At 47.0% G+C, this 17,700-nt stretch overlaps 1 protein-coding gene across 3 annotated transcripts in view; it reads left to right on the forward strand.

Annotated features, from left to right (window-relative positions):
- arhgap46a (Rho GTPase activating protein 46a) overlaps window positions 1-16,872 on the forward strand; it is a 30,875-nt gene extending 14,003 nt beyond the window's left edge. The window contains exons 1-9 of one of the 3 annotated variants that reach the window (XM_030092715.1): window positions 4,657-5,192; window positions 6,602-8,060; window positions 10,406-11,072; window positions 11,295-11,387; window positions 13,488-13,561; window positions 13,825-14,024; window positions 14,698-14,789; window positions 14,878-15,047; window positions 15,306-16,872. In XM_030092715.1, the coding sequence (XP_029948575.1) occupies window positions 6,648-8,060; window positions 10,406-11,072; window positions 11,295-11,387; window positions 13,488-13,561; window positions 13,825-14,024; window positions 14,698-14,789; window positions 14,878-15,047; window positions 15,306-15,500 (2,904 nt within the window). In that variant the 5' untranslated portion in view covers window positions 4,657-5,192; window positions 6,602-6,647 and the 3' untranslated portion in view covers window positions 15,501-16,872. Of the gene's footprint in view, window positions 1-4,656; window positions 5,193-6,601; window positions 8,061-10,405; window positions 11,073-11,294; window positions 11,388-13,487; window positions 13,562-13,824; window positions 14,025-14,697; window positions 14,790-14,877; window positions 15,048-15,305 lie in introns of those variants that run through there. The other 2 variants (XM_030092713.1, XM_030092714.1) reach the window with 2 other exon arrangements.
- Window positions 16,873-17,700: the final 828 nt, after the last annotated feature.

Raw genomic sequence — 17,700 nt, forward strand, 5'->3', positions numbered from 1 at the left:
TTAAACTTGTTTTTCCTGATTGTTGCCTTGCGTTAGATTCCACTGAAATGTTCCAGAAAGCTTACATTTGAATATGCGAGTGCTTCAGTGAACTGGGCTTGTTTTGGGTTCTCCAGTGTGTACATTTCATTAATTCAGCACACATAACGAAGCCCATGTTGCATTCTGTTTTAATCCTGTGTGGTTTAAACACTCACCCGAATGGGACAAGATTGAGGAAACAGAAACGCCTGTTTCAGTTTCTGTTTTGGGGAACTTTTTAAAACGGTTCACTGAAAGTAGAAGTATGAAAAAACCCCACTCCCTGTTTATGCCTGTGTCTAACTGGCTGTGAGTCATGTGGGAGAAATCACCAGTGGGTTTATTTAGGAAATGAGGGGGCGTCTTATGGGCCAGATAAAGTTTGAAGATTTTAACGAGTCACACATTGTATGGATGTTTACTGTGAGACCAAAGCCTCCCTTGCTTTTCATCTCCCGCTACTACGAGGACTTAGCCACAACATTTTTACGCACGCTCGAAGGCCACGTTTTATCTCGACAATCCCGGTGTGGTAAGCTCATTTCTCACACTGCGTTTCAAGTTTGCTGGCAATAATAAAGGTTTCCTTTCTTTTTTCCTCTCCAAAAAAACGGAGCGTATTGAACTTGTGATCCTGTGCTTTCCTCTGACAGTGGGGCTTTTTTGTGCTGTTGCTGCTGCTCCGGACTTGAACTCTGTATTTTTTTTTTAACTCATGGTTATCTTGGGGACTAAATGACTTGGCTTTGTGTCTCACTGAAGGAGTATATCCTATTTTTTTAATTTTTTTTTTTTTTATTATTATCTGGGATATCTTTCTTACGCTGTCTCGCTCTATGGTGTGAAGAAACAGTTTCAATGTTTTCATGAAGAACCAATGAGACCACATGTGAACAGGCCTCAGGCACGCAGCACAGTCTGGCTCAGCTGATGCGCTCGGCGTTCGGAGATACTGTTATCAGTGCATTTACGCAGTTTACACATTCATATATTTTCAAAGAGACGTGTGCCTTTTTTGGGGATGAAAGCGTTTCCCTACGCTACATTTTTAGCATTTCATTGACTGCAACTTTGTTTGAGTGTTTTGGAAAAACTCTCAGTAAATAGTAACCAACATCAACCAACGCTAGCAACAGTGTCCCCAAAACAGCAGCCGAGTATTCAATGGGGATTTGTTCTGGGTCGGTAAAACGATGGCTGAAGACTCTGCTCTAGAGTTTTTTTACATTCTCTCTTAGAACTACATTGAAGACATAAATTTGCTTTTACTTTTTTTTTGATGGTACGAATCGGACTAAAGAAAATACAGGCCTTATTTTAAATCAATAGCCCTTTGGCTCTTTATATACTGTTCCGTTATATAACTTTTTTTAAATTTTTGGCCACACTGTGTGTCAAGTTTTTATATCTGTATTTTACGGTATGAGGGTCTGTACAAAACTTAATTCATTCTGGCCCTCTCCACATATATTCACCTCTCACATACATGTATTTTCTCTCTCACACACATACATTCTCCTTTCACATACAGTCTCAGTATTGTGAGTTCTTTTGTGATCCTTAACATACTCTATAACTGACACTTGTGTCACACTGTGTGTGTGTGTACGTGCACGTATGCTTGGACTTTTTGCGCATCTGTGTGCAGTTTTAATAATGTCATACAACCGGTGTCTATAATTAGTCGTGTCCTAACGAAAATGGATGCAGATACACTTTCAGATTCCAGAGGCGGGTCTCTCTGGAATCCACTCTTTGGGTTCGGCCTCATCCTGTCTCTTCAGAACAATCCCAGCGGCTGTCCTCTGACCCGGCCCGCCACTCCTCCCAGAGCCGGGCTGCGGGAGCCGCAGACACAGCTGGTAGACATCTCGGCTCAGAGGAGGGAGGTGCGTCAGTTCAGCTGTCGTGGGACAGCTGCCTCTCTGGAGGTGTCTTACAGGAACTGGGATGCCACCAGCTTTGCTTCAAGCCTGGACTTGGCATTTTGTGGCAGACGAGAGCGCAAGGACAAGTTGGCTTTGAACACTGGCAGAATGGATGCAGCCTTGTCATTATGAATCTTCTTTGTCCGTTGAGTTTCCTTCCTCTACGCGTATCGCAGCGATCCCATTGGTCGGTGCTTGGAGGTGTTTGTGTAGCAAAAGCTTGGCCTAGGCGACCTCATATCCTCTTCCTGTCCAGCCAGCGTTAATAATAACCACTGTTTTTTAGACCCAGCTATTCCCAGGAGGTATATTTAAGAACGTCCAAATCCATATCTCCATCCGCTAAAATGACTCAGCTGATGGCTTTTCCAACAGCCGTGATTCCTGGCAGGAAAGAAAAGAGACAGAGCATGTGCTTACAGCAGCCCACCCGTAGATGTATTTAGTGGACCACTGAGGAGAACCTGACACAGGAAGCTCCAGAAAGCTGTAAAACTATCGTGTACCTAGCTGTGACTAATTAAATCTTGCTGACCGTTAAGTTCATTTGTTGCCTCTGAAGAAAATCAAATTATCGATGTTCTCAGAAAGGTAGCTAACTTTATTTTATCTGCGGTTTCTGTATTTTAAGGTCTCGCATGCTATCTCCAGCCTCCGAATGGAGAAAGGTTTTGTAAGTGTGTCTGTGGGAGGTGCGCTCATTGTCGTCTGAAAGATAATTGAAAATAAGAATTTCTTTCTGAAAGCAGAAAAATGTGGCTCCAGTCTTCCAGTGATGACTTGTTGTGTCTTTTTTACTCCTCCGAGTTGAATCACTGTCTATAATCCCTCCTTCAGCACCTGACTGCGACTACCTGCAGGCTGCACGCCCTTTCAAAACAACTTTCATTGTGGTTAAACTGCAGCCTGGGTCTCTTCGCGGTTACGTAACAGTCTGTTTGCCTGACCGACTTCAGATCCTGACGATGGATCCTTCTCTTCCCTTTCCTTCATCTCCATTGCTATCATTGAGGGGAGGCGTCTCCATGACGAAGGCACAGCCATGCATTGTGTGAGGTTCTCCTCACTGACACAAAGCCCTCTGAATGAGCCCTGAGGAATTCCAGCCTTCCCGCTCATTCCCCCGCTGCACTCTCCCACGACTAATCCCCACCCCTTCTCATTTACACAGATTTGCACCATCTTCTCTTGTCTGGTTCATTCTGTTCTTCCTCCACCCCAAAACAACCGTCAATGCCACCAGATATCTCCATAGATTGTTGTCGTTAAGGTACTTTCTCACCATTGTAGTGTCTTTGTGTCTGTTTTGGCTTAGGGTTTGTAATCATAGTTTGTTTTGTTGACCTGGGTTATACTGATATGCAAGTGTTGTTCTAGCTGTGTAATAGGATTAGAGGCTTTGAATCGAGGTTTAAGACACTGTACAGCCATATTGTTGGCGTTGGCTTTGGCCTCCATGCATTGGCGATGATCGTCACACTGCTCTCCCTGCTGGTGTTCAGCATAATATGCCAGTGCTGCAGGGGGGAACATGCTGGACCTGCGCTGAGGCTGACCAGGACAATGGCCGCCAAACAACAGAGACACTGTCTGACTGAATCCCACTCTCCCAACACCAAGAGATGGATGTAGTCCCTTGGGTACAGCTAAGGTCGTGCAGGAGCACTTGAGCAAACTAGAGTTTCAAAACAGCATGGAAATTTGAAGAGCCACCATTTAGCAATAAAACTGCAGAATGTTGCTTCTGCTGTCAGCCTCGCTTAGGCCACTTTGATATCGTTTACCCTGCGATGTTGTGATCGTACCCTGGTACGTCCTCGTAGAAAATAAATGCGCTTGGAAGTGTATTACTTTTAACCCGTGGGTTCAGACATTATACCCAGTTTCTGAATTCATCAGTTTGCTCAACAAGGCTTTATTGATGAAACAGTAAACCGTAGTGATTGTCTCATTATTTGACATTTCTCCGTTGTTCAAGGATGTTGAATTTCCTTATTGTAAAGTCAACACATTGTAAATCGTACTATAAACTTTCTTCCTCCCGAGAGCAGCGTGTGAACACGACGTTAAGCATTTCCTGTTTGTATTGCGTACAGGGAAGCCCTCTCTCCAGCCTCCAAAGGACCTCCCCAGACAGGAAGCAGTAGTCACCTCTATGTCAGGGTCAGTACTCTCAAAGTATGTCACCCACCCACTCAACAGGAACCCATGTTTTATTACAGTGGGCATTTTCACAAATCCCAGAGATTGTGTTCCACGTCAGCACCGCCGTTGGGTTTGTCCGTGGTTACTGGGCACAGATTTGATGCTTGTGGTTCTCTTTATGAAGTACAGTCATGAGAAAAGGTCTAAAACAACGTTAAACGGTAAGGTGTGCGTCTGCTGCTCACACCACAGGGCTTTTGTACCCCTTCCTCTGGCTCATCCAGAGCAGTGTGTGAAAACACACACAGTTCCAAAGAGTCCAAACAGTGATTTCACATGTTTACAGCTGTCACCTTTCACCCTCCGACCCCCCCACCCCCCCCACCCCGACCACCCTGTATAACCGTGCACATTCACACTTGCTTGCAACGCCCAAACAGCGGTAGTTTTGGGGGAGTCCCATCCATCAGAGCTTGTCTTCACACGTGTGTGTCTGTGTGCGTGTTGCGTGTTGTTGAGGCAGTAAACTGTCGTGGTCGGTTTTGGTGAGGCGAGGGCCTTTGGGTGGGGGCAGGAGGTTCTGGTGCTCTGCCAGGTGGCTGAGACCCAGCTGTTTACGGGCTCTGCCTGGATGGCGAATCCGTGGGGCTGTTTGAAGATGAGAGGCTGTTTACATTCAAACGGCTGAGGTGGTGTGACTCACTCTATCGAGGGAGGGGTGACACACTGTCCTGAGAGGGAGGGAGAGAGAGAGAGAGAGAGAGTGCCATGCTGCAGCTTAGAGTAAAGGAAGTTTGCCGTTGGCTCGGCAACCTCAGGGGAATTGTTTCAGCATTGTTCCAGGGAGACGTGGGAGGAAGAGGGGGGTCACTTCGCCTCTCTCCCTCCTCCTCCTCCTCCCTACGTCCTCTTCCTGCCGTTACAGCCCAGCTCTCAACTGATTCCTCGTGCTGTTGGAAAAAGGAAGCCTTTTCAACACAGGTTGTGCCTCCGCGCTGATCTGTGTTTATGTTTGGATTTACCTCCGCATGAGGCAATCGGCTTTGAAGTCATTAATTACCCCACTGAATGCTAAGCAGCAGTCGGAGGGAGGGAAAGGTAAGTCCGCTTTGCCTGGTTTCGAACTTCTTTACCTGTTTGACCCTTGATTAAGCGAGGTAGTGCACGGAGGTTGTGTATTCTGAGTCTCTTCGCACGTGTCTCACTGACAGTCGGCACCATCTGTGTCTGTGTTCGTACGTGCCACAGAAGCGGCTGTGGACACTCGCTTTGATTTAAAGAGGGCAAGTCTAGGTTCAGTTGAAGAGTGCAAACTGATTGCGGAGGAAGATTATGAAGTGACAGCAGAGTTTGGGGGCAGAGGGCCAGGACAGTGCGACCGGATTGACGGCCGATTGTTTTGCATTGCTGGGATTAACAGTTTGCCATTGGTGTTGAAGTTAGCCTTGTAACTCAAGCATCAGGGGCAAGGTTTAACCTTTGGACCTGAGTGAGGATCTCATCTGTGAACTAGTACAATCCCGACTTCCCTCAGATCAGCTGCTTCTCACTGGATCTGTTGATTCACAGCAGTGCGAATGTTGAGTCACTCCAGTTACTCACAAGAGATGAGTATCTTATGTGGTGGCATGCTCAACAACTGGTGCTGACCTGATGGTACTGAAAATTTTTACCATGAAAAACAGAAGATCATCACACTTTGACAGAACCCAAGATGTTTTTGCATGTTTGTTTTAATTGAGAATACAGAAGATGGCTCCTATCCAGTCACAAAGTGTCATTTTATTTTACAGTAACTACACAACAAAGAAAGACAGACGTAAAGAAGTGTTCTCAATTAACAGTTCCGAGCCAAATGCTGCATGAATTTCAAAACGAATGACATGTGCCTGATTTCAGATTAATCTTGTTGATGACTGAAGCAAAACTTCATAAAAACCCCTCGTCACTGAACAAAAACAAAAACGGTTACCTCAGTGACAGCTGCTGTAACTGGTAATTGTGTTCATGATAATCATTAGAATTCTCTGTACTGTTACACTGTTCACTGTTCCGTGGATCATATAACTCAATGTTTTCTTCAGACATCTGATTCACACAAAATATGCAAAACTGGAAGTTTCTCAGAGAGATGTGTTGCATTCAGTCACTCAGTCCTTTTAGCTGCTTGGTTTGTCCAACACACAGAGCAGTTATTGTCTCATTGCTTCAACAACGTTATTATGACCGCCAGACTAAAAATGGAGTGAAGTGTTTGGAGGTCAGTTTGGAAAGGAATTTGTGGATTGCAGCTGATTTTTCCCAGCCCAGCCCTTTCTGCCTTGGATGTTTGAGAACAGATGAAAAGCAGCCAGTGGCTCTGTGCCTGTGTTTGATTGCATGTGATGATGGGACTTTTATGAAGCTGTCTGTTGACTTTTAGGCGTTTATTTGAACTTCATGTGTGCAGAACTTTGGTGTTGGACTGAAGCCAGATCTCATACTGCTTGTGTTTTTTTCTGTTACAGGGATGCCTCCCAAAGATGGCAGCCAGTGCCAGGATCTAAGGCAGCCATGTTGGTGAAGGTGAACAGCATGAGCCGTAACCAGCCCACTGCAGCATTGCAGCAGCAGCAGCAGCAGCAGCACCACCACCTCCAGCACGGTCCCCAAAGCAAAGCCAACACCTTCACCCTGCACCCTTCCTGCAGCAAGGCCCAAGGAGGACATTTAAATTCTACCCAGGGATATAAAACTGCCCCCTCTGGCAAAATGTCAGGTGACATGCGTCAGGCCCATCACCTGAGAAAAGCCAGCAATGGCAGCTTTTGTCTGGTGACCACGGACGCCAGCCACCCAAGTCCTCTCCTTCACAGGTCACAGACCAGCACACCGCGCCCCATCTCCCCTCAGTACGGTTGCACTGCCCCGATCTATGATGAACCCGTTTCAGACAGTCCCATATACGATGAGCCTCCGACAGACATGGAGGTAGAGGGAGCGCACCTGTACAACGGACAGCCGCTGTCTCGCTTAACACCTACTCAGAGTCTGCAAAAACCCCGACACCTGCAGCACCCTGGATCATCTCACCTGGGATCCAGACACAGGAGGAACCCTTCGTCCTCCGACTACAGCCCAGCTGGTCTGGAGTGCATCAAGCACATGATCAACGTGGACCCCAAACAAGGGCATCTGTCCGGCTCCCCCGTGCCCACCCGCGCCCCCTCCCCTACCTCCAGGCAGGAGCCTGTCCTGACACAACCTCAACCTCATCCCCAGCCCCAAACCCACTCTTTGCAGCAGACTCGAGGCCAGCTGAGGGACAGGGATCCAGGCACTGCAGGCCCAAGTTCATTGGACAAGAAACAAAACTGGCGGGTCCTTGAGGCCACTGTGCAGCGTGCCATGGAGGCACGGCACAGCAGGCAGAGCAGCCAGGCCTCTCAGGACTTCCCCTCTTCGACCCCACAGGCTACAGCCAACTATCAAGATTCTGGTTACTCCACCGGCCCGTCCCCGAGTCTGAGAAGAAAGAACAGGCGGAGGGTGGGGGCCGGTGGAGGCGCAGGAGGCCGGCCCGGGTCAGTAGGCAGCAGCGGGGAGCTGTGCGCCCTCAATGAGAGGTTGATGGCCGAGATGAGGGAGGTGGTGAGTCGCTCCAACACCATGAGGGAAGTGAGAGCGGGACTGGATCCAGAGATGGCGGAGAGGAGTGTTCTTCCTCGGACGCGCTCCCCCGCAGACTCGCTGAGGTGGTACGGCGGAGGGGGCGCGGGCTCGGCAGGTAGATGCGCGTCACGGGAAGACCTCAGCGGCGCTGTCCGGTCACTGAAAGGTGCAAGCAACTATGGCAACCCTGCCCTGACGCCGCTGGACATACCAGGAAGGCAAAAAAGGACCTATGAAAAGGTGGACACCTTGGAGATGAGTGTAAATAGCCAAGCCAGCCTGTCTTCACCAGAGACCCCAGGACCACCCTCTCAGGTAACCACACCCCCAACATGTGCATGTGAAGCAACAAGAGAGAAGTGAAATTGTTGTTTATGTCAAAAGAGAGACTGAAAGACATTACATTTTAGTTAATCCAATATTTTTGTACTCTCCTCGCTGATTAAGAGCTCAACCGTGCCTGTTTTTTTGTGTGGTCTGTTTACCTCAGCAGTTTTGCTTGGATTATATTTTTTTGTTTGGTCTGGCTGAGCTCTGATGACTGATATCTGCACAGATTCTTTATCAGATTAGGGAAGAATTCAGTCTCGCTATCAAATGAGGCATAACCATGCTTAAATGAAGCATGGCTTGTAAGTGGGACTTTTTAGCTGCTGCCTTTGTATTGCCAAGTGTTTCTATTCCTTAGAGAGCTATGAGTGGCACAATGGACAGATTGTTTGGCTGAATACAGATATTTCTCACACAATAGCAGCAAATGAAGGCCTAAAAACCCAAAACAGCCCAACAGATTTGCTCATGTGTTGAATCGGTAATGTGTTAAAATGCACATGACACATGCCAATGGCTAAACTTGACATGCTGACGTGAACAAAAGGTGCACATGATTCAGGATCAAAGAATTGTTTGATTCCCCAAATGCTTATATAATGAGCAGCATGTGGAGCCAGTTTTATAATCTGCTATTTCTAATCTTCAAATCTCGTCTTTGCTGCAGAATCACGTCCCACACCACCCGACATTACAGTTCAGTATTCACCCAGCTCCACCTCTGCCCCATCATAATGAATGTTTGATGCAACAGGGACCTCTGGGATAAAAACAAGAAGGCTAATCTGTCTCTTTGAAGAAGCGAGAAAAAAAAAAAAAATGCATTTTGCGAGTAATGCCTCTTACATTCCAGGCATGAGTGCCTAAACGTCAGCACAGCATTAGACTGTGAGCAAACTGAACACGGCTGCCTGTAATGGCTGCAGTCCCAGCGATAGCTGTCATCCTCTTACCGCCGTCCATCTGCCCTGCTCCGCAGGTACTGTATAGTCATATGCCAGCCCGGTGCTTGGGCATCTGGGGCCCATGCCAAGCCAGAAAGATTGAGGACATAGCTTCCTTTGGTCAGGAAGGAGGGCCGCTGCGGCCCATATGGCTGTGGATTGGCAGAGAGCTGAGGTGGAGGAAGAGGGTGGCAAGCTGGTACCGAGGCTTATTGGTACCAACGTCGATCTCGCATATTACACGGCAGCCAAGGAGTACTGAGCAGGCCCCCTAAGTCTGTCCTGGAATGTTCTTCAGACCTGCTGTTATATCACTCACGCACACACACTCAAAGATTATGGTTTTCTATGTAGGCGCAACTCTGTTTTCCAGACATGAATGTTCTGTTCTTGCTGAAAGACCTTTGAAGTAACTTTTCAAAGCATCTAGTGAAACTTCAGCGATTTTCCGTCAATGGTTTTAGTTTTATGAGCATTTTCCACTGTAACACTGTTGTGTCTTGAATGTATAGTGTGACCAAATTACCACAGCTTGGTGGTGTGTCTGTAAGTTTTTCTTTTTTTAAGCTACTTTAATTTAAGTGGAAGTTGTACCACATATGTCTTATGTTTAACATCTGATCTATGGTGTTGTTGCATTTGATCTTCTGGAGCTGACCTCCGTCGCTCATTTAAAAAACATCAGTTTTCAACAGCTCAGTGGAGCCAAACCTCAGCTCTGCTCCATTTGATTAAGAAACCAAAATCTAAAGTCCAGTTCTTCTGGCACTCATCACGTCTATATTACTTTAGACTTTGACTAAAAGACATGTCAGTGCATTTAATGTTCCATTTGTAGGTTTGAGCTCTGAGTTTGACTCGGGGTTGGCTGTTATTGCTGGCTGTCTGTGGAGCATACCTGGGTTACTGGCTGTCCCCGTTAAGGGATGTGAGATGCTCTTTACAGCCATAAACCCAACCTCAGGGATCACAGGGAGTTCTTGTGTGTAGCATAGTTTAGAGTTTGCAGTGGGGGGGAGCTTGGTATGAAGTGAGACGCGGGGTAAAGGTCTGTTGTGCCACTAGGCACTCACCTGCTGCTGAGGCCAGGGTCCACAGGGATTTATGAGGCGTTTTTTTTCCCCCGTTCGAATTCTTTTCTCGCGTTAAGAAATGAATGTGCCTATCTTGCAACAGTTTCCCCTCTTCCAGTTCCAGCACTGCAGAGCAGAGCGGAGCTCAGTAGGCGGAAAGCAGCCCTGCTCTCAGTGCGACACGCTGTTGAAGTGCAGCTGTGCTCACACAGATCTGTACCTCTGCTGCTCTCTCGCCTCACCCCCCCTTGTATCTCCTCAACCCTCCTTCCTGCTCTGCTCTGCCTCATGTCCACTTATTGTTCTCCTGCAGGCGGGCACCCTAGAGCTGCAGGCTCAGCTGGAGAGCAGGAAGAAAGGCATGGTGGACGGACGGACCGCCTCGCTGGGCCCCCACCGCCCCGCCAGCCATGACAGCAGAGAGGGAGGTGATGGGACAGGAGGAAGAGCGGGAGGATCTGCCTACCAGCTCTCCTACGCCACCCTGCGGCAGCCCCCGCCTCCCGACATGGGCATGGAGGACTGGGCCAGCAAGCACCTCAACATGCACACGCAAGGACTGTTCCGGCGGCGCGTCTCCATCGCCAACATGCTGTCCTGGAACCGTGGATCCATCAAGAAGCCCATGCTGGTCACCAGCAACCGCGCCATCAGGAAGGAGGCCTGCGAGATGTTCAAGCTCGTGCAGGCCTACATGGGAGACCGGCCGTCGCGCCTTGACCGCCGCCACTGCGCTCTGCTCATCGTCACCAAGTGCTGGGACATGCCGGGGCTGCGGGACGAGCTGTACGTGCAGCTGGTGAGGCAGACCACGGGCAACTCCAGCCCCAGGAGCCTGGCGGCCGGCTGGGAGCTGATGGCTGTTAGCATGGCCTTCTTTGCCCCGTCGCCCAAGTTCCGCTGCTACCTGGAAGGCTACATCCAGAGACACACGGAGCCCACCAGCGACAAGAAATGTGAGTCTCAGACTGAGCAAGACGGTGGGTCACCTTTCTTTCTGCTGTAACTCGCTCTGTAGTCTATTTTTCAATCTTCTACTTTGTCAAACACAAATATTCTTCTTCTCTGATGTTTCACTTTTTCAATGTATATTTTGACTCCAATCACTTTGAGCACACTTCATGATGATTGTGTTACTCTTATCCCTGAGTTTATGTAACTGAACACCAGGAATTTGACCTTTGCTGTCCTCTGTTTCATAGTGACTCAGTTCATCCTGGAACAACAGGAGTTAAAGCTGAAGAAGAACTCAAAGTCCAGAAAGAAGCGAAAACAGAACACAGATGAAGAAGAAGGTGATTTTTTTCTCTCTCTCTCTCTCTCTCACTTTCTGAACTTCAGTCCAAAATATTCCTTTAAAAAAAACCCAACTGATTCGTGTTGTTTCCTTGGAGCTTATCTTCTGGACACGACTTGATGTAGATGCAAGGGAGTCCCAAAGATCTTTTTTCATTCTCATGAAAACTTGAGTTTTAAAACAGTGCTCACCATTACAAATCAAACGTATCGCTCCCCGTGGAGCGACCACTTCAAGTGGGATGGAAAACTGAGCGTGGTGCAGTATGTCAGCGGCGAGCATGTTGATGTACTTGGAGTCTCAATGAATGGGTTTCACAGAAAGCTCAGCTGGATAAAAATAAAAAACAAGTGGGATGAGAATTTCTGAAGGGTCTGTGCACGCACAAAGGAGCACAGTGTGACTCATTGCGGTGGTCTCTCTGGCCGGAGCCGCCGCTCATCGCCACGTGTCCTCGTTAGACCGCCTCACGCCGCCGCTTCTGATGATGATATCAGCAGAGAGGAACCCGATGGTCTCACAGCCGGGGCCTCTGCGGCGGCCTCACATGCCGCGCTTCAGTGAGTCAGACGTCTTGCTTTGTGTTGGGGAAGCTCCAGCTGACTGAGAGGTCAGAAAGCCTACCGAATATCTCTGACTAATTCTTTGGAGAGAAGTACCCCGATGACCGCCAACAGGCAGTAAAACAGTACAATACAGTGAGCTGCTGTTTGACTTGATGGATGGAGGAGCTGGAACGAGCGCACAGTCTGTGAGCACAGCAACAGGCAGCTGTGAGCAGCAGGAGTGGGAGTTGCACGTGGGAATCGGAGGCCTCCAGTCCAAAGCCTGCTGTGGCGTCACAGACTCCTTCAGGCTTTGGGCATGACGTGGGTCGGTTAGAGGACCACCTCATAAACAACAGCTAGCACCAGACAGAACATCCTTTGATGGCTCCGTGTTGTTGTTAAGTTTAGCCTCAGCCCATGAGCAGACAGGTGTCGTGCCGTTCAGACTGGTACAGTGCACTCAAGCTCCTAATGAGCTCATATTTTCTCCCGGGCTTTGGTTGCCTGGTTGTTGTTGTTTTCTTGCCATCGAACCTGATGTAAATATAGACCACCAGTCATGTTCAGATCCCTTTTTCTCACTGCAGCTGAGGGGCTGTGCACTTTTACTTTTCCCCCCAGTAAGAGTACAGGCTTCATGTTGGGGGCCTGAGGGAGAAATGGGGCCAAGATCAAGGGCAAATTATTGGTATGATCTCTCTAATGAGACATAATTATAGTCAGATGTGGTCAGATTAGCAGCACTTGTAAGCAAGTAAGGGAGTCACCTGTTTGCCATAAATCTCAGGACTCAGTCAGGAACTTAAAGGGAAGTGTGCTTTGCTTCTTCAAGTCACATTAAAACCTTCCATCTGGTGGTGGTTCAGGTAGCTGATACCGAGAGGATGAGGTGTAGACATCATGAGAATTTCATTTTTGTTTTGTGTAACTGCAGCAATCAAAGGTGGAGATGATGTGATGTTATGAAACTGAACAATCAGCTTGTGTTTTTCTTTTTCTTTTTCTTTTTTATTTGAACCGACACATTGAGAAAAAGATTGGATCATGCTTCTGGTCTCTGATGATCTTTTACCACATCACCCCTCATAAAAAGATCTGAGGCCTTCGATAGCAGCTTAGGGCAGGTAGCAGGAGGGGAGGGCCCGCGTTTTATTTTCTCTCCGGAGGCCTTTGCGTCTGTGCATGCTGGTGAATCACCTGAATGTTGGATGTGTTGGCTGGATCCTGTCTCCAAAGCTTTTGTTTAACAGCAGTAAATCTTCCCCCAGCCTGACAGTTTAGCCGAGCCCGCTCTAATCCCCATATGCCAGAATCACACCGTCAACATGTCTCTCCAATTACCACTGCCTCTCATACCCTGTTTGACATCTGTGGGAAAAAAACAGCTGCTTGTCCCCTTTGTGGGAAAGAATTTAAGTCATGTATTATTTTGTTTGTTCAGTAATGCCTCACGCTTAAGGGTTTTACTCAGGGGTCTTTGAGCATTCTGGTTCTTGTAGGGTTTTCCTTTGTTCTTCAGTCCTGAATTTGAATCCTCTGTCATCTGTCAGGTCTTCCCATCAGCACATATGCCAAGTTCTGCTATCGGAAGCTGCAGAAGGTGGCGATCACAGGTGGCAAGAAGGTAAGAGTCGAGCTTTCAGATGCACTATCAAAATATTTCACCTCCACACGATAAAAATAAATCACATCAGTCTGAGAGTCGCAGTTCTTGTCTGAGTCAGCCGAGCTACCAGAGATGCATAATTACAGGTATGCTGACAGAGTCGTAGTCACAGACGTAAACACAGACCCAGTCATGATACTACAGCTGCGCTCACAGCCATGATTAGTATCGTAGCCCTCAGCGTACCAAGTAGTAAATCTCCCCTCCGCCTCGCCCTTCAGGGTCTACGAAAGCCCACCTTGGAAGAGATCGACCACAGCCGCCGGGCCATCGTGACCCCCTCCCTCTTCGGCAGCTCTCTGGAGGAAGTGATGGAGCGGCAGAGCGAGCTCTTCCCAGACAGGAAGCTGCCCTGGGTGCAGGTTCAGCTCTCCCAGTACGTCCTGGCTCTGGGCGGGGCTCAGACGGAGGGCATCTTCAGGTAAGCCGGACCCACGCAGCACAGCGACATGCCTCGACCTGCACAGCCTGAGAGAGGTGCAGTCGAGGAAATTAAAAGATATGTCCTGCACATGTGTGTGTATGTGTGCCGTTTTGTATGTACAGTGTGTATAAACAAATGTGTGTGGTCTCCTGTAGCCCTGTATTTTTATAAGTAGGCTCTCCCTGTGTACAGTACACACAGCAGACAGAACAAACACAGCTCCGCTGCTCTCCTGAGACCAGATCTGTTTAATTTGATACTTGGCGATACATGTTTACAGAACTGCTTAAGCTTACAAGCATGTGGGAGCTTCACAACTGTGTGTTTTTGTAGGCCCACTCCCCCAGCAAATTTAATTCTGTAGCATCTTGACTTGTTTAGAGCAAAAATTTCTCTTCATCAGACGAACTCTACACAGATCTCCCCGTGAAACTGCTTTTCCTGGAGAGTGTGGTGTTTGGTAATCTTACGTTCAGCCCGTCTTTGTTTTGTTTGAACAAGTTCTGTAAACGGAGAACCGAGTCCTCGCAGTCACCGGGCCACATTTGCAGCCTGTTGGGTGTGTATCAGTGATAGGTTTGAATAGGCCATGGAAAAAAATAGGTACGGTAGAAGGAGAGCGCCCCCTTGTGGCTGACTTGTGTAACTGTAGGTGTTTGTGTCTACTCAGGGTGCCAGGAGACATCGATGAGGTGAATGCACTGAAGCTCCAGGTGGACCAGTGGAGGATCCCGGAGAATCTCTCTGACCCCAACGTTCCAGGTGAGAATCAGGGTTTTTCCGGTATTTGTTGATGAATCACATTTATATGTGAAGCGTTGTTTTTAAAGAAATGCTTCCTCTCGCTCAGCTTCTCTGATGAAACTGTGGTATCGTGAGCTGGAGGAGCCCCTCATCCCCATGAACTTCTACAAGCAGTGCGTCAGCAACTGCGACGACCCAGTGGCGGCCATTGCTGTGGTGCAGTCTCTGCCTGAGCTCAACAGGCTGGTTCTCTGCTACTTCATTCACTTTCTGCAGGTAAACAACACGCAAAGTGATTAACACCCTGTAGCTAACTCCAAAAAATATATATTCAGTCTGTGCACTAAAATGTTAAATATCACACTTGGTTCGTAAAATAAGCTTCCTAAAACCTGTGTACATTTACATTTAAACTGAATAATCTAAAGATGACTCACGAGACCCTTTTTCAGAACCGAATGTGAAACATAGTCAGGTCCAGTTCCAGCCCGTGTCTCATTCCTCTCCCTCTCCTCGTGTCTAAATCACTTCCAGGTATTTGCTCAGCCGTCCAATGTCGCCATTACCAAGATGGACGTGAACAACCTGGCCATGGTGATGGCTCCCAACTGCCTCCGCTGCCAGTCCGACGACCCGCGGATCATCTTCGAGAACACGCGCAAGGAGATGTCCTTCCTTCGAATGCTCATCGTTCACCTGGACACCAGCTTCATCGAGGGGGTGGTGTGAACTCGGGTGCTCTCTCGGCACCTCCGCCGGGTCCATGGTTACACATTTACAATCATGCATAAACACTGTCTCTGTTCAGAGCACACTGGAAACCGTCGGGGTGAGATATGACACCTCTTCCAACCCAGGGAGTGTGAAAACAGCCTGGACTTTGAGCCCCCCTGCTTAGTTACTCAGAGACAGAACATGCTACTTTAAATGTTATCGTTTTGATACTAAAATCCGGCGACGGCCGCTTTCAAAGCGGCTCACTTTAATGACTGTATTTTCTAACCGCTGCATGTGAAAACAGGCTCACCCTTTTGTTTCTTACTGACTGGGTGTTACTTCAGTTACATCAGACGACTGGGCCGTGCGAAGCGAGAGTGCTGCAGTATTTACTTTAGAAATATACACTTGCACACACGGAAATTAAGGCAGTAGTGTTGACGCTCTGCTTTATTTTTACTCTCACTGATTTCATTCAAGCGTGTTTGTGTGTGCCTGTGTGTGTGTGAATGTCAGAGTGTGAAGAAAAGAAAACAGCCTTTAATCGTGTACAGAAAATTGAAACTATGTAAAGTGAAAGAACTATTGTAACTGTCTTATTAATAAGCTCGCCTGTGCTGTTTGTAATAGGTGTACTGATAGGTGGTTTTCTCGTATTTAATTTTACGAAATATGATTATTAAAAAAACACGTGAAAGCAGGAATGAGAAGAAGTGTGCAAAAAAAAAAATTGTCTTTCTGATGGATGGTGAGAATTACCTGAAGCAAATGCACATGGTGGTGCTTTGATTTTCCTCATTGAAACTCTTAACTGAAGTTGGATGGGAGTGATAATTCTGATTACAGTTACTTTGCGGGAACATGGGAGGCTGGTATTCAACTGATGATACTCTTATCTGTTTGGACTTAAGCTGTGTTCTCTTTGTCATCTGTATGTTTTTGCTCAGGTCTTACGAAATAAACGGGTGTGTGAAAATTTGATCGATCCGACACAATCCCCTGTACCGTGAACAGACTATTGTTCAAACTGTTGTGTATCTTGAGAATGTAAATACAGCTTTTTTTTTTCTTTTTTTTTTTGTTTTCTGTGGCCTCCTCAGGCTTTGCCGATGTACATAAGGTCTGTGTGTAAAATAGTAATAACTTTCCTCAAGTGTATGCTAACAAAAGAGGTTATGGGTGAAGTTTAACTGTTGCTGCAGAAAGCAATAAAAAAAGTGTGTTTTTGTAATTAACTGGTTATTTCTCTGCTGTAACCGCTTGCCTTTTGAACATAGGAATGATTAAAACCACTCTCCATGTATGTGCGTGTCTGTGTGTTTGCAAACCTTCTTGTCATAATACGGAGTGACTGTCCAGAAATAAAGGATTGTTCAGTTGTTTATATATCGCCTTGTGTTTTTTTCAAGCCTCTCGTGGATGGAGCAGAAAGAGGAGAAGGTGTGATGTCTGACATAAGCTCTCAAAGAATGTGCCGAATTTGGATAAGTAATAAGTACAGCATTCTTTCAAATTTCTACTGATTGGGCCAGAAATGGGCTGGAGGTTATCAAAGCATCTGACCTCCAACAGTCAACATGATCTGTTATGGCGATCCGGTAGGAGAGGTTGTGCCACAGTTAAATTTAATCTTTAGATCAGGTGTGTCAAACATAAGGCCAGTGGACCAAATCTGGCATGCAAACATCTGCAGTCCAGCCCACAAACCCACCAAGAAAACACATAATTTTTAACTCGGCATTGTCTATAGTCGTGGACATAATGCAACACTGAGACCCAGGCTGAGACGTATGTGATTCTACCAGGACAGATCGCTCCCTTACTGCTACTGATTTACCAGTGGTGTCAAAGCTGTCAAGGTGAGTTTGGAAAAACATGGATTGAAAAGGCTGAAAAATACAGCAGTTATAGGTATTTTATAGTGCTGCATCATAAAGCAATTCTCAACACTAATTGTTTTAGTTTGGAAAAAATAGAGACTTTTTCAAAAATGTACAGTCTGTTCCACAACAAAGAAAAAGCTTTTGTGTAATTATAAAGATTATTATGGCACATGTTTACAGGTCATTCATTTAAGATGAAACTGGGCTATGAGGCCCCTGAACTAAAATGAGTTTGACACTCCTGCTTTAGATTTTCTTAACTTTTCTGGTCAACAGAATTCAATTTAAAATTCATATTGAATGTTAAGCATGCTGAATGGCTCCAGATG

Source organism: Salarias fasciatus, chromosome 5, assembly GCF_902148845.1.
Source record: "Salarias fasciatus chromosome 5, fSalaFa1.1, whole genome shotgun sequence".
Lineage (NCBI taxonomy): Eukaryota > Metazoa > Chordata > Actinopteri > Blenniiformes > Blenniidae > Salarias > Salarias fasciatus.